The 16786-nt window shown below is 46.2% G+C and overlaps 1 protein-coding gene across 2 annotated transcripts in view; it reads left to right on the forward strand.

Annotated features, from left to right (window-relative positions):
• Window positions 1-16786, forward strand: part of ADAMTS2 (ADAM metallopeptidase with thrombospondin type 1 motif 2) — a 221152-nt gene that overhangs the window by 64344 nt on the left and 140022 nt on the right. For both annotated transcript variants that reach the window (XM_037002116.2, XM_017657011.3), the window contains exon 3: window positions 15273-15432. In XM_037002116.2, the coding sequence (XP_036858011.1) occupies window positions 15273-15432 (160 nt within the window). The remainder of the gene's footprint in view (window positions 1-15272; window positions 15433-16786) is intronic.

Genomic DNA, 16786 nt, shown 5'->3' on the forward strand with positions numbered 1-16786 from the left:
GTTTGTGGGAGGTAAATTCCCTCAACTTTTGCTTGCCTGGGAATTGTTTAATACCTCCTTCATATTTAAATGATAATCGTGCTGGATACAGTATTCTTGGTTCAAGGCCCTTCTGTTTCATTGCATTAAATATTTCATGCCATTCTCTTCTGGCCTGTAAGGTTTCTCTTGAGAAGTCTGATGATAGCCTGATGGGTTTTCCTTTTTAGGTGACCTTTTTTTTCTCTCTGCCTGCCTTTAATATTCTGTCCTTGTCTTTGATCTTTGCCATTTTAATTATTATGTATCTTGGTGTTGCCCTCCTTGGGTCCCTTGTCATGGGAGTTCTGTGTGCTTCTGTGGTCTGAGAGGCCATTTCGTCCCCCAGTTTGGAGAAGTTTTCAGCAATTATTTCTTCAAAGACACTTTCTATCCCTTTTCTCCCTCTTCTTCTTCTGGTACTCCTATAATGTGAATATTGTTTCATTTCCATTGGTCACACAGTTCTCTTAATATTCTTTCATTCCTGGAGATCCTTTTATCTCTCTCTGCGTCAGCTTCTCTGCGTTCCTGTTCTCTGATTTCTAGTCCATTAATGGTCTCTTGCATCTTGTCCATTCTGTTTTGAAGTCCTTCTAGAGATTGTTTTATTTCTGTATTCTCCCTCCTTAGTTCTTGCATATTTCTCTGCAAGTCCATTAGCATGGTTATAACTTTTGTTTTGAATTCTTTTTCAGGAAGATTGGTTAAATCTATCTCCCCAGATCCCTTCTCAGGGGAGGATGTGGAAGATGTCTGGGATAGTCTGGTCTGGATCAAATTTTTCTGCCTTTTCATGTTGATAGATGCAGTGGTATGCTGTTGGCTCATCTGTCAGCTGGGAGAACCAAGACCCTTTCCACTTGTTCCTGGCCTTTCTTTCCTGGGACAACGGCGACCCCTAGCAGCTTGTGTTGGGCAGTTGCGCATAGACTGGGTCTCTCTTTCTTGCCTGGCCGCTGTGGAGGAAGCTCCCTTGCTGTGGGCATGGCCAGCCTCAGGCTGCCGCACTGCTATGGTGGGGCCGCACTGGATGGGGAACTGGTGGGAGGCCGTTTATCACTGTGAGGGATCTCAGAGCTGCTGCCTAGGGGGTTAGGGTGCCCAGAGTTCCCTGGGATTCCCAGCTGCTGAGCTAAGTGTCCCGGGATGCTTCCGTCCAGCTGTGGGGTCCCTGTCCCTTTAAGACTTTCAAAAAGCACTGGCTTTACTTTGTCCCAGGGGCACCAGCTGCAGGGACCCGCTCGCAGGTCTTACTGTCCCGTTTTGCTAGTTTCCCGCACTCCTCTCATTGTGTGTCTGTGCTCCAGTGCGGATGGCTATGGCTGGCTATTTAGCAGTTCTGGGCTCCCTCTCCCTCCCCGCTCCGACTCCCCTCCTCCTGCTGGGAGCTGGGGTGAGGGGCGCTCGGGTCCCTCCAGGCTGGGTCTTGTATCTTACCCCCTTCGCGAGCACTGGGTTCTCGCAGGTGTGGATGTAGTCTGGCTGTTGTCCTGTGTCTTCTGGTCTCTCTTTTAGGGATAGTTGTATTTGTTGTATTTTCAAAAATATATGTTTTTGGGAGGAGATTCCCACTGTCCTACTCATGCCACCATCTTGGCTCTGCCTGAATTTATACCACATTTGAAGGCCCCATAGAACATCTGACTTACAGTGGGACTCAAGCCCTGGGGTCCTTCAGGTACCACCAAGACCCTTGGGAATGAAGGGCAGAGGCTTGCAGCATTGAGGCACAAAGAGAGCCTGGGTACAGAGTGGAGGACCCTCGGGAGCCCATCTGGGGACAGGGAGGGGGCTGCTGTGGCCTCCAGGGCTCCGAGGCCTTTGTTTTGTGAGGTGAGGATCTTGCAGGGAGCAGGTTTCTGCTTTCAGTGTGTTTGCTTCTTTGTACTGCAGCTTCTCCTGGATCCTGCTGGAATCGCAGAGGATGGCCAGTGCCTAAGTCAGAGGTCATCTGGCCTAACTCCTCACTTTGCAGATGAGGGCTGGGGGCTGTGGAGGCAACAGGTGTCCTGGCTCCGTATCCAGTGCTCACCCTGTCCTTCAAAGTAGGGTCCAGCTTTCTTTAACACCCAGCTGGGCGCAGGCTCAGCAAGTCCCATGCCTGGTGCTAGGGGCACGTGTCCACCGGGGCACCCTGGTTCTGAGCCTTGGAAACAGACTCTGGCTGGCTGAGGGCAAAAGAGGGACTTTCCAGGGCAAAGGACCTGGCGGGCCTGAAGCCAGGTTCAAGAAGGGGATGTTCTAGAATGCTCATGGCAGGAGCTGATGGAGAGGCAGGGGAGAGGACAGGTGCCTCCGCGGGATTGCTCTCACCTGCCAGTGGCCAGTTCCCACCCAGACTGGTGCTCCTTTTGGAAAAGTGGAAAATCGGTACACAGCATCCTCTGTGGTGCTGAGCTGTGAAGGAGCCCCTGCTGATCAGGACAGAATGGCTTACATTTGAGAGGACTTTAGTTCTGTGCCTGTGACTGCTCAGTGGCTACAGTCCTGCTGCCTCCCCATGAAACTTCCAGGGTGTTTCTGGTCTCCCCCAGTAGCTGGGAGGGGAAAGAATGCATCCGGGCAGGCTGTCAGGAGATGCCCTGGAGGTGGCAGACCCACTAGGCCATCATTAGACCAGGCCTGGTCACTTGGCATGTCCCCCTGCAGGGAAAGCCAGAGCCCGTTGCCCCAATGCCTGTGAATTTCATGGGTTCATTACCAAAGGAAAGAGGGAAGAAAGGACATGGTTTTCTTGGTGCTAAAACAGCTCCAGAAATGGGAATCTTACCAGGTGCCAGCATTTTGGGGGGTTCCTATGGCAGGTGTACGTGTGTATTTCACAGCGTGGTGGAGTTTGGGGTGACAGCGAATTAATGCAGATACATGCTGCCCTGTCCTCCATCAGACTGGATACTTCTGTTTTTTGGACCAGCTGCTTTTTTTCTTTCTATTTTTGATCATCTCCACTGCAACCTTGACAGACACCTGACAGTCTTGGTGCCAAGGGTTGACAGAATGCCCAGGTTGAATGACAGACCTGGTCCCCGCACGCACATGCGGGAGGCAGCTGCATGCTGTAGCCTGTGGCTTCCACGGCAGGAGCCTGTGAAGATGGCAAGCTGAGTGCCTTATGCATGGGTGCAAGATGCATCCCCGCTTTCCTGTGAGACCCCAACTCTGAGAGTGTCCAGTGCTTTGAACACTTTAAAATTTAAAGTACCAGAGACTATCTGTTAAGCCTTGGGATTCTTATACATTTTTAACTTTTAGTTTCCATTTCTAGTGACCACTTCCTTATACACCAGACAGCAAAGAAACAGGGCATAGAAAAGGAAGGGACAGGGCAGGTGCCTTATAACTCACCAAGATCTGAGAACCATCCACAGACACGATGACCGAAAGAACTACATGTTCTGGTCCTCTGGTGGCACCAGGGGGTGGGCACAGAATCCTCCCATTGCTACCTCCTGGCCAGGTTGGGCAGACAGCTGTAGAGCCCAGGAGCAGAGTGGGTCTGAGGTGAGAGCCAGGGTCGGGGTGCCAGCCCTTCTGAGGATAGCAGGCTGGACAGATGCAGGCAGGCTCCTGATCGGGCACCCTGCAGGCTAGTGTGCTATGAGGGCTTCATTATATGCATCAAATGGGCAGAAGAACTGATTCTTATTAATAAAAATTACATGTAAAAACAGAAGTGTTTGTCACTGACAGCAGGAAAATCAGTCCTGGAAAAAACTCAGCCCAGTGTAGCCCACATTCTGGACCTTGTTCTCTGTCAGCTTTCTTTTGCAGCTTCTTAGATCATTCCTGGGACACATACTAAAAGGCTTGAAAAGTGGGCAATAAAATGAATCCTGCTTTCTTGGAGGAGAGCCTTTCAATGAGTGTTACTCTAGCCAGTGGTCTTGAGGGGGTGGCCCACCGCTGGGCTAAGGTGGCCATCCAGTGGCCCTGGGGTGGTCAGTGCTTGTCTGGTGCAGGTGCCACCCATGCTCATACGTGCAAACCCATGCACGCGTTCCACAATACTTAGAAGAGATGGCTGGGTGCTGATGAGGAATGGCTGACTCCTCCATTTGTGAGTACTCTCAGAGTCTCTGGTGGCCAGAGGAAACCTGAGTAAATTGGCGTCATGCATCCAATTTATCTCAGTGGCCTTTAGATGGGCACAGGGAAGGTCCCTGCAGGCAGCTTGGCCAACTTGGGTCCTGGCTTCGGGACCATGGTGAGACCCATGGCATCATCAGGTTGTTCGAGTGCCTTTGGGTCGGTCTAGTAGCCTTCCATCGGGAGGCCAGGCAAGGGGAGAGCCTGACCTCTGGCCCACAGGGACACCCCAAACTATGTGGGGGTCTTTCAGGCCAGAGAGGTCAGGTTCTGGGTCATGTCACACTGGGGCCCTCAAAGTGACCCCAGAGCCCTAGGCCTGTGGCATAGAGGACTCCCAGCCTGTGCACATGTGTCCCTCCAGAAGAAGGGGTGGCCCTGTTGGGCCCTGACACCCTGAATCCTGCCCTAGTTACCACAACAGGCCTGATCTGGCCCAGGAGCTCCCTAGAGGATGCTCCTTCCACCTGGGGTCTGAGGTCTGATTCCTGGACCCCGTGTGTCCCTGGCAGGCAGTCCTGCCCCTGTCTCAGTTGTTTCATTTGGAAGGGAAACAGGCGGGTGATGGCACTTGGGTTGCAGAGCGCCTCCAGCGTGTGCCCCGGTTCTGAGTGTGTCCCAGGCAGCAAATGTTCTCACAGCAACCGCGCCAGCAGAGGGGTGGCCAGTCCATTTACAGGAGAGGAACCGGATGCCCAGGGAGCCTCTGCACCTTGGACGAGGTCACCCGGCCAGACAGAATGGTGCTGGGAACCCAGAACACTGGACCTCAGACCGCTCATGCCCTGGTGCCCCCGCCGTGAATTCCCACACATCTTTGAGTGGGTTCTGTTAATAAGACGGGTCTGAGACACCAGTCTGCCCTCAAACTGCAATCACGGGAGATGCCATTGGCAGTGTTTAATAAGACGGGTCTGAGACACCAGTTTGCCCTCAAACTGCAATCACGGGAGATGCCATTGGCAGTGTAGAGGTAGTGCCCATGGAAAGGCATGGCCCACGTGGCCCGCCCTGGCCCTCTGTGTCTCTCTCAGAGGACGTGTGCTCTGTTTGGGGGTCATTTTTCACTCACCGTCCAAGAATTTTCTCCCTCCCTGCCAGGCCTGGCTGGGCCCTGAGACCCAGGCATGAGTCAGAGTGTGGGCTGCAGGGTTCCCGCAGGCTGCTCCCCTCCCCCATGGACTGCAGACCATGCGCCTAGGCCTTGGCTCCCGTAGCTCTGGATCCTGCCCTTCCTCCGTGTCCTGGGCCCCTTCCTTGCAAGCCCAAGATGCTGAAAACTTCATCCCACCGCCCACAGGGACCCTTACTAGTTTCCTGTGGCTGCTGGAACAAACTACTGAAAACAGCAGAACTTATTCTCCCACAGGTCTGGAGGCCAAGTCAAGGAGCTGGCAGGGCTGCGTTCCCTTTGGAGGCTCAAGGGGATAACCGTTTAGGGAACCTCCGGAGCTGGCGTGTGGGATGGGCAACAGGAAATACCAGCTTTTCTGGTGTTTCAGGAAAATCTGGAAGTCTGGTCATTTATGTGAGATTCTCTGATTCTTAAGTTGGAGCAGATAATTCAAGGTCTTAAAAAATTCTGAGGGAGGTCACCAAGTTGGTGGAGTAAGAGACCCCAGCCACCATCCCCCAGCAAAGATGAACAACTAGCTATCCACAAACAAAAACAGCTCTGGGGCTGCTCAGGAGTCCACTTAAGAAGCTTCAGGAACACAGTGGAACAAAAAACCTGAGAAGAACTGCACAAGGAGAGAAGGAAGACAGCTTCATTTCACTGGCAGCATCTTGTCCCCCAGGCTGGCACTGCTCAGGGCCAGGAGCAGATTCCCCAGCAAGAAAGTTTTCCTCACTGGGAAAGGGATAGCAAGGTGAACAACCAGCTTCCCAGCCTCTCTGGCAGTGCAAAAAGGACCCACTTCAGTCCCACCCCATCCAGAGACCAGCAAAGCTGGAGTATACAGATGCAACTAGGAACAAAGGTGGGCAGGGCTACCTGTATCAGCTATGCAGTAGGAGTGACCAGGGTTCCCAGTGGCTTGCTCCACAGAAGACCCCAGCAGCTTCCACCGCTAGGAAAACGAATGGCCAAAACAGCCGCTGAGACCCTCTGTTGATTTTACCCCACAGGTTTCTGCGTTCATGGACACCAGCCACCTGACTCCCTCCTGCTCCTTACCCCACAGCCCTTCTCTCCAGCACAATATCTGCATTGGCAGCCAGCCCATCTCAGTGCAAACGCCAGCTCAGACCCCTGTGGCTGACCCCCACCACTGGGCACATACTCAGGGCTAGCCCCTCCAAGCTGTGCACATGCATGCTGCTGACCTGACTCCTGTCACCAGCCTCCAGTACCCTGCATGTACCCATGGTGAGACCCTGTGGCCACGGGAATGCACCTCAACAGCCAGGGCCCGGGTAGCTGCAGTGTGCTTGCAGTTGGCCCTCATCCTTACAGCTGGCCCTGGCCCTTGTCATGTGTACATCTGCAGCCAGACCCTGCTACTACACAGGTACCTGCAGTTGGCCCCTGCAGCCAAGTGCATGCATACCACTGGCTCTTGTCACCACCAAACTGGCCCTGGTCTCTAGCAACTGGACCTGGAGAGGCTACTAAGGATGTCAAGAGGACTTGCAGCCACTGTAGACTCCTTGCAGTGCTTTCCAAGGACCACATGGTTGTTGATGGCATGGACCCTTGCAGCCTGAGCCAATGAAGCAGCACACCCCTCCCCAGACCCAGAGCCGCCATACACCCCTGCACTTGGTGCCCTGCACCAACTAGATCTGGGGATCACAGCATGATCCGCGTGCTCCTATCCACACTAAAGTCAGTCCATAAAGCCTGGAAATACACAGATAACCATGCAAGGCTAAAGAGATTATGAAGAATGAGGCACGCATGACACCATCAAAGGAACACAGTAAACTTTGAGTAACTGACCTGAAAGAATTGGAGATAAATTGCCTGATAAAGAAGCTAATAGGTCACCCTAAAACTTCATTCTAAAATGATCTTCTCCAAGACACATTATAATTATACAACTATCTCAAATCAGAGAGAGATAATTTTAAAAGCAGCAAGAGAAATGATTTCTCTCATAAGAAATCTCTCATAAGAGAACTCCCATAAGGCTCTCAGGGGATTTCTCAGCAGAAACCTTGTAGGCTGGGAGAGTGGAATGATGTGTTTAGAGTAATGAAAGAAGAAAAGTGCCAACAAAGAATACTTCACCTGGCAAAGATGGCATCCAGCAATGAAGGTGAGGTAAAGACTTTTCCAAACAAACAAAAGCTGAGAGCCTTCACCACCACTAGAGTTGCCTTACAACAAAGGTTGAAAGGAGTTCTTCAAGGTGAAACAAAAAGATACTAATTTATAACATGTGAAAATATGTAACATACTGGTAAAGTTAAGTGTCTAGTCAGTTCAGAATACTCTAATACTGTAATAGGGGGTATGTATACCACTTAACTCTAATGAAAAGGTTAGAGAACAAAAGTATTAAAATAGCTATAGCTACAATAATTTGTTAATGGACACATAATATAAAAAGATGTAAATTATGATGTCAGGACCATAAAATGCAGGAGTGGGGAATGAAAGGGAAGAGTTCTTGTATGTGAAATTAAGTTGTTATCAACTTAAACTATCTGTTTCAAGTAGGCCTCAGAGTAACCTCAAAACATGCTGTGTAGATACACACAAGGTAAAGAGAAGGTAATCAAAGTAAACAATGACAGAAAAGCATCAGTTTACAAAGGAAGACAGCAAGAGAGGAAGAAAGAAACAAAGGAAGTACAAAATAGAAAATTAACAAGATGGCTTTGGTGAGTCCTTACCTATCAGTGATTAACTTTAAATGTTAATAGGTTAAATTCTCAAATCAAAAATAGAGTGGCTGAAAGGATACAAAAACAAGGCCCAACTATTTGATGCCTATAAGAGACTCATTTCAGCTTTAAGGACACACATAGGCTCAAAGTGAAGGGATAAATAAAGATACTCCACACAAATTAAAATCAAAAGAGAGCAGAGGTAGCTATACTTACATTAAACAAAATAGACTTTAAGTCAAAAACTATACCTAGAGACAAAGAAGGTCATTAAATAATGAGAAAGTAGACAGTTCATCAAAAGAATATAACAATTGTAAATGTATATTCACCCAACTTCAGAGCACCTAAATACATTAATCAAATACTAACATATCTGAAGGAAGAAATAGACAACAATACAAGAATAGTAGGGAACTTCAATGCCCTACTTTCCAAATGGACAGCTCATCCAGACAGAAAATCAACAAGAAAACATTGGACTTGAACTGTACTTTGGATCAGATGGACCTAACAGACATACACAGAACATTCCATCCAACAGCAGCAGGATATATATTCTTCTCGAGCACACATGGGACAGTCTCCAAAATAGATCATATTTTAGATCAAAAAACAGTCTCAGCAAATGTGAAAGGCTGAAATCATACCAAATAACTCTTCTGACTACAGTGGTATGAAATTAGAAATCAGTAACAGGAGGAAAACTGGGAAATTCACAAATATGTGGAAATGAAGTAACACACTCCCAAATAACTAATGTGTCAAAGAAGAAATCAAAAGAAAAAGAAAATACCTTGAAACAAACAAAAATGGAAACATGGCATACCAGAATTTACATTATAAAGCAAACGCAATTCTAAGAGGGAAATTTATAGTGATAAATGCCTACAGTAAAGAAAAAATATCAAATAAGTAACCTAACTTTATACTTCAAGGAACAGAAAAAGAAGAGCAAACTAAACTCAAAACAAGCAAAAAGAAGGTGATAACAAAGATCACAGCAGAAATAAATGAAGTAGAAAATAGAAAAACAAAAGAAATCAACATCTGAGTTGATTTTTTTAAAATGACAAACAAAATTGACAAACCTTTAGCTAGATTTACCAAAAAAAGAAAGAGGACTTGAATAAAATTATAAATGAGAGAGGAGACATTATAACTGATATCACAGAAATATAAAGGATCAAAGAGACTACTATGAACAAGTATACACCAACAAATTGGACAACCTAGAAGAGAAGGATAAATTCCTGGAATCATACAAACTTCCAAGACTGAATCATGAACAAATAGAAAATCTGAGAAAACCAGTAATGAGTAAAGAGACTGAATCAATAATCAAAAATCTCCAAAGAAAATCCAGGACTAGACACTTTCACAGGTGAATTCTACCAAACATTTAAAGAAAAATTAGACAGTTCTCCCTGAAGTCTTCAGAAGAATTGAAGAGGGAACAGTCCCTAACTCATTTTGTGAAGCTAGCATTACCCTGATACCAAAGCCAGATAAGGACACTGAGAACATTTATAGACTACAAAACATGAAGGACTATAAGAAAGGAAAACTATAGGCCAATATCCCTCATGAATATAGATGCAGAAATTCTTAACAGCATATTAGCAAACTGAATTCAAAAGTACATTAAAAGGATCATATACCATGATCAAGTGGGATTCATTGCTGGGATTCAAGGTTGGTTCAACATATGCAAATCAATAAATGTTATAAGCCACCTTAATATAATGAAAAATAAAATTCCTCTCTCATCTCAGTTGATGCCAAAAAAACATTTGATAAAATTCAACCTCCTTTCATGGTACAAGCTCTCAACAAGTTAGGTGTAGAAAGAACATACTACAAGGAACAATAAAGGCCATAAACAACAAACCCACAGCTAACATCATACTCAGTGGTGAAAGACTGAAAGCTTTCCTTCTAAGATCATGAACAAGACAAGGGTGCCCACTCTCACCACTTCTATAGTTCTGGAAGTTCTAGCTACAGCAATCAGGCAAGAAAAAGGAAGGGCAACCAAATAAGACAGGAAAATGTAAAACTGTCCCTGTTTCCTGATGACATAATCTTTTTTTTTTTTGAGAGGGCATCTCTCATATTTATTGATCAAATGGTTGTTAACAACAATAAAATTCTGTATAGGGGACTCAATGCACAATCATTAATCAACCCCAAGCCTAATTCTCAACAGTCTCCAATGTTCTGAAGCATAACAAACAAGTTCTTACATGGTGAATGAGTTCTTACATAGTGAATAAGTTCTTACATGGTGAACAGTGCAAGGGCAGTCATATTACAGAAACTTTCGGTTTTGATCATGCATCATGAACTATAAACAATCAAGTCAGATATGATTATTCACTTGATTTTTATAATTGATTTATATGTGAATCCCACACTTCTCCCTTATTATTATTATTTTTTTAAATAAAATGCTGAAGTGGTAGGTAGATGCAAGATAAAGGTAGAAAACATAATTTAGTGCTGTAAGAGGGCAAATGTAGATGATCAGGTCTGTACCTATAGACTAAGTATTAATCCAAGCTAGACAAGGGCAACAAAACATCCACAGATGCAGAAGATTTCTCTCAAAACAGGGGGGGTGAGGTTCTAAGCCTCACCTCTGTTGATCCCCAATTTCTCACCTGATGGCCCCCCTGCGACTGTGCCTGTCTTAGGTTGTTCCTCCCTTGAGGAATCTTACCTGTCTCTGGCTAACCAGTCATCTTCTGGGGCCATACAGGGAAATGTAAAGTTGGGAAGTGAGAGGGAAGCAATATTCTTTGAAAAGGTTAGCTTTTTACTTTTTTGCAGATTTGTGCCCTGTGGCTTCTATGCCCAGCATTTGTCTTGAGGTATCTTTACCACTTGGAAGAATTATGATACTCAGTAATTTTCTATATGAGGCACGAATTCTACTAAAGGGCTGTAATTAGGAAGGAAGAAGAAAAGCTATAGAAGTAATAGATAGAAGAAAACATGGGAAGATTGATTATTTCTTTGACATATCTTCTTGTAGAGTAACATAAGCATGTATAAGTTTTAACAAACTACTAATTAAATTGTGTACACACATTAACATAATAGGAATATAGCTACATAACAAAAGCAGACCTACAATTACCAGCGATATCCAGTGAAACCAAGAAAACCAGTTAGGTACCCTAGGCATTTGTGAAAACCTATCAATGATGTGATGGATATTGTCTAACTGTATTTGAATAGAGAAAAATCAGACAAATTAAAACAACATATTCCTGGGAACTGTTCACATCCCATATGTTCTTTTAACAGTAGATAGTCTATAGTTGCACGATTTTGGAGCACTGCGACTTGCACTTCTCCTAATTCTTGGTTGAGTTCCAACAGTATAGATCCAGTCAAATTTGTTGTTTTACTGTATGCACAGGCCAGCTTAGATAGCTCCTTCTTCATTCCAATGGAAGTCCAGGAACCGGTGGGATGAATGCAGCTACAACTGCAACAGCGCCAGGATCTTTGTTTAAGTTTTTTTGATGATCATCTTCTGGGATGACTCTTCCAGAGGATGTTGATGTTGGAAGTTCTTCTTCATATCATATCTTAATTCGTTTTCTGGGTAGCCAAATTAGGCTTTGATCCTCTGTATAAACACAAACAAACCCTTTGCCCACACTTTGATATGACCTTTATACCATTGTGAAGAACCTACTGGAGACCACCATACAGGAACTGCTTTTTTTTTTAAGAGAAAGAAATATTATCAGAAAAATGTACTTCCATAGCTGATCATCTGACACCCTTTAAAAGATCAAAATTAAGGATATGTAAAGCATGCATTAATCGTTGATTTGCAGTTAATTTTATCCTATCAGGGAGTAATCCCCTCCTTTTTTGTTATCATTAATCTACAATTACATGAAGAATATTATGTTTACTAGGCTCTCCCCTACACCAAGTCCCCCCCCACAAACCCCATTACAGTCACTGTCCATCAGCATAGCAAAATGTTGTAGAATCACTACTTGTCTTCTCTGTGTTGCACAGCCCTCCCGTTTCCCCCATCCCCCACATTATACATGCTTATCATAATACCCCCTTTCTTCTTCCCCGCCCTTATGCCTCCCTACCCTCCCATTCTCCCCAGTCTCTTTCCCTTTGGTAACTGTTAGTCCCTTCTTGGGTTCTGTGATTCTGCTGCTGTTTTGTTCCTTCAGTTTTTCCTGTGTTCTTATACTCCACAGATGAGTGAAATCATTTGGTATTTGTCTTTCTCTGCTTGGCTTATTTCACTGAGCATAATACCCTCTATCTCCATCCATGTTGTTGCAAATGGTAGGATTTGTTTTCTTCTTATGGCTGAATAATATTCCATTGTGTATATGTACCACATCTTCTTTATCCATTCATCTACTGATGGACACTTAGGTTGCTTCCATTTCTTGGCTATTGTAAGTAGTGCTGCAATAAACATAGGGGTGCATCTGTCTTTTTCAAACTGGAGTGCTGCATTCTTAGGGTAAATTCCTAGAAATGGAATTCCTGGGTCAAATGGTAAGTCTATTTTGAGCATTTTGAGGAACCTCCATACTGCTTTCCACAGTGGTTGAACTAATTTACATTCCCACCAGCAGTGTAGGAGGGTTCCCCTTTCTCCACAGCCTTGCCAACATTTGTTGCTGTTTGTCTTTTGGATGATAGCCATCCTTACTGGTGTGAGGTGATATTGCATTGTGGTTTTAATTTGCATTTCTCTGATAACTAGCGATGTGGAGCATCTTTTCATGTGTCTGTTGGCCATCTGAATTTCTTTTTTGGAGAACTGTTCAGTCCCTCTGCCCATTTTTTAATTGGATTATTTGTGTTTTGTTTGTTGAGGTGTGTGAGCTCTTTATATATTTTGGATGTCAAGCCTTTATCAGATCTGTCATTTACGAATATATCCTCCCATACTGTAGGGTACCTTTTTGTTCTGTTGATGGTGTCCTTTGCTGTACAGAAGCTTTTCAGCTTGATATAGTCCCACTTGTTCATTTTTGCTGTTGTTTTCCTTGCCCAGGGAGCTATGTTCATGAAGAAGTTGCTAATATTTACGTCCAAGAGATTTTTGCCTGTTTTTTTCTAAGAGTTTTATGGTTTCATAACTTACATTCAGGTCTTTGATCCATTTTGAATTTACTTTTGTGTATGGGGTTAGACATTGGTCCAGTTTCATTCATTCTCTTACATGTGGCTGTTCAGTTTTGCCAGCACCATCTGTTGAAAAGACTGTCATTTCCCCATTGTATGTCCATGGCTCCTTTATCGAATATTAATTGACCATATATGTTTGGGTTAATGTCTGGAGTCTCTAATCTGTTCCACTGGTCTGTGGGTCTGTTCTTGTGCCAGTACTAAATTGTCTTGATTACTATGGCTTTGTAGTAGAGCTTGAAGTTGGGGAGTGAGATCCCCCCCCCCCCCACTTTATTCTTCTTTCTCAGGATTGCTTTGGCTATTTGGGGTCTCTGGTGTTTCCATATGGACATAATCTTCTATATAGAAAATCCTAAAGACTCCACCAACAACTGTTAAAACTAATCAACACATTCAGTTAAGTTCCAGGATACAAAATAAATATAGAAAATCATTTGCATTTTTCTATACACTAACAATGAGCTCCCTGACAAAGAAATAAAACAATCTCATTTACAATAGCGCTTAAAATACTAAACTTAGGAATAAATATACCCAAGGAAGTGGAAGATCTATATACCCAAAACTATAAGATATTGATGAGAAATTGAAGAAAGACACAAATGAAAAGATATACTGTATTCATGGATCAGAAAAGTTAATATTGTTAAAATGCTCACACTATGTAGAGCCATCTTATAGATTCAGTGCAATCCCTATCAAGATCCAAATTTCAACAGAAAAAACAATACTAATATTTGTATGGAACCACAAGACCCTGCATAGTCAAAGGAATCTTGAGAAAGAACAAAGCTAGAGGCATTATGGTCCCTGATTCAACTGTATTTTGAAGGTATAGTAATCAAACAGTATGGTATTGACATAAAAACAGACACATAAACCAATGGAATAGTATCGAGAGCTCAGAAATCATCTCATGCATATATAGTCAATTTATACTTGACAGTTGAGCCAAGACTATTCAGTGGGGGAAGATAGTCCCTTCAATAAATGATGTTGAGCAAACTTGGGGGATGGGAAAGGGAAGGTGATGAACCAAGGGCACAGCATTTCAGCTTTGCAGGATCAGTAATTTCTGGAGATCTGTACACAGCAGGGTGCCTAAAACTAGCAATGTTCTATCTGATACTTAAAATTTGCTAAGAGGGTTGATATTAACATGGTATTCTTATCACAAAAAATAATAATACCAAAGGGTGTGGGTGGATACTTTGAGAGGTGATGAATATGTTTGTGGCTATGATAGGGGTAATGGTTTCATGAGTGTATACTTATTTCAAAACACAATGAGTTGTGTACATTAACTACTGACATCTTTTAACATGTCAATCGTACCTTTATGAAGTGGTTTAAAAAATCCCAACCCCCTAAGAGGGTCCTAAGTGTGTGATGTAAAGAAACTGTATCTTCAGTTGACACAGTGTGGGCTTCCAGAGTGAGACCATTGGTTTGTGTATATGAACCAAAGAATCAAGAGGGAGGGAGCAGCCTGAAACTCATCAAGGATGGGGGTCCAGCCAGGACTTTGTAGCATAAGAGGGCTATGGCTGGTCTTGGAGGGGCAGCAGTCCCATTGACTGTAGTCTGGGCTGGTGACCGACGTGGATAAAGGGAGAGACAGTGGGGGCAGTGGGGACTGTGGCCAGGGACAGGGTGTGTGCTCCATCCGTGACATGCACGGCGATGAGAGCCTGCATTTTACAAGGGAAACTGGAATTCCATTTTTGAAACATGAATTATCATCATTTTGAGTGTTGGGTTCAGAATTTTGAAAATACTATTTGGGTCCAGCTAAACATGTCAGTGGCAGATTCAGTCCTGGCTGACAGCTGGGAGCTGTTTGCTTAGACTTTGTGCTCCTGTTGGGGCGGTCGGGATAGGATGACCCAGGTGGAGTCTTTTCCACAGACCAGACTCACCACCGTCCAGTGGCTCAGGCCTTGGTGGCTGCAAGTGGAAGCTCTGGGCAGCCGAGGCGACCAGTCTGTACCCTCCTTGGCCCAGGGTTCGAGCTGGGGTGCTGGGCAGGGTCTTCTGGTCCTCCCCCTTGCTCCTGCCCTCTGGGCCCTTCTCACTGCTCCTGTCCTTGGTCTGCGCTGGCCTGGGACTTGAACCATCTCATCTTTGCCCCACAGGCTGGCCTGATCCGTATGGAGGAGGAAGAGTTCTTCATTGAACCCCTGGAGACGGGGCTGGTGGCGAAAGAGGCTGAGCAGGGCCGTGTGCATGTGGTGTATCGCCGGCCACCCACCCCCAGGTCCCCTCCTTTGGAGGGGCCACAGGCCCTGGACACAGGTAAGACTGCTGCAGGTGTGTGGTGAGCTCTGGGTGCCCTCTGGGGGACCCAGGCACCCCTTCAGAGGGCTGGTCTCAGGCTGAGGCTAAAGCTCCCTCACTGACCATGTGGCATAGCCTGTGTGCTGGGACAGGGGCCTCTGCTCTGGTGCATGGGGGCCACAACCTGGCAGGTCTGGGGCATCCGTAGCAGACAGTGGAGGCTGCCTGAGGGCCCAGTGCTGCCTGACCGCTGGCCAGTGTCAGGGAGTGGGGAGGCCCACAGCAGGCCTGCTCCCAAGCCTGAGGCCTGCGCCTGAGTTGTATCTCTGAAGAAGACATCTGCTGCCCAGGGGCATCCTCTCTCCCCTGCCTCCATGCTGCCTACTTACCCTGCACTGGGGCTGTCCTCACCCTCAACCTGGCTGCTCATGCTTTAGTCTTTTTCAGTTTAGAACCAGAGTGTCCTCTGGTTCCAGCAGTGTGGAAGGAGCTGCCAGGCGGGCATGGTGACAGCCCTGGCTGCAGCTTCTCAGAGCCCTCTAGGAGGCCAGGCCTACCTACCACCTGGACCTCTCTGGTGGTCTCAGGATCTCAGTCCCAGGCTGCAGTGAAGCCAGGCTGGGGTCTGACTGTGGTTCCTGCAGGACTTGCGGTCCCCAGGGCCTCAGGGTGTGGATGAGGCTGCCTCACCTGGGACTAGCCCTTACAAGGAGAGCTCAGCTCTCGGCCCCTGGTCCTAGACCGCTGGCTGCTGTCAGCATGGCAGGTGGCAGCAGTCAGGGTGTGGGGCCTGGGTCTTGGGTCAGGCTCTGTGAGCATTTATAGTGAGCCCCAGAGGCCCCGCTGGCCAGCCCTGCTGTCCTGTGATTTGCTGAGACACTCCTGTCACCCCAAGCAGCCCTGGCTCATTTATTTTAGGTCTCTTTGACTTCCCAGCTTGACAGATAAATTGGGTGCAGCCTGGCAGGGCACCGTTCTCATTTCAAGCAGTGTTAGATACCTTTGCAAAGGAATTGTTCCATCAGGAAGCCCAGTGCTCTCTGGAGCCGATCAATACTTCTGTCACCTCCTTCCCAAGTGATGAATCGCTATCCACCCAGCCTCATCCCCTCCCACCTTTTTCCCACCCACAGGCTTCTCTGCAGGGGCAGGAATGGAGAGTAACCCCATAGGGTGAGGGCAGGACAGAAATGGGGCAGGGGTAGGTGCCCCAGGCCAGTGATCAGGACCCTGGCCTTGCTTCTCGCTGGCTGGCTGCCCAGGGACAAGTTTTAGCTTCTGGCCTCTGCCTTCTCATTGCCCAGTGGGGTCTGACTGTGGCCTCAGCAAGCCTCCCCTGAGGTGTGGACGTGACTGCCCTCCTGGACATGGC

Source organism: Manis javanica, chromosome 14 (assembly GCF_040802235.1).
Source record: "Manis javanica isolate MJ-LG chromosome 14, MJ_LKY, whole genome shotgun sequence".
Classification (NCBI taxonomy): Eukaryota; Metazoa; Chordata; class Mammalia; order Pholidota; family Manidae; genus Manis; species Manis javanica.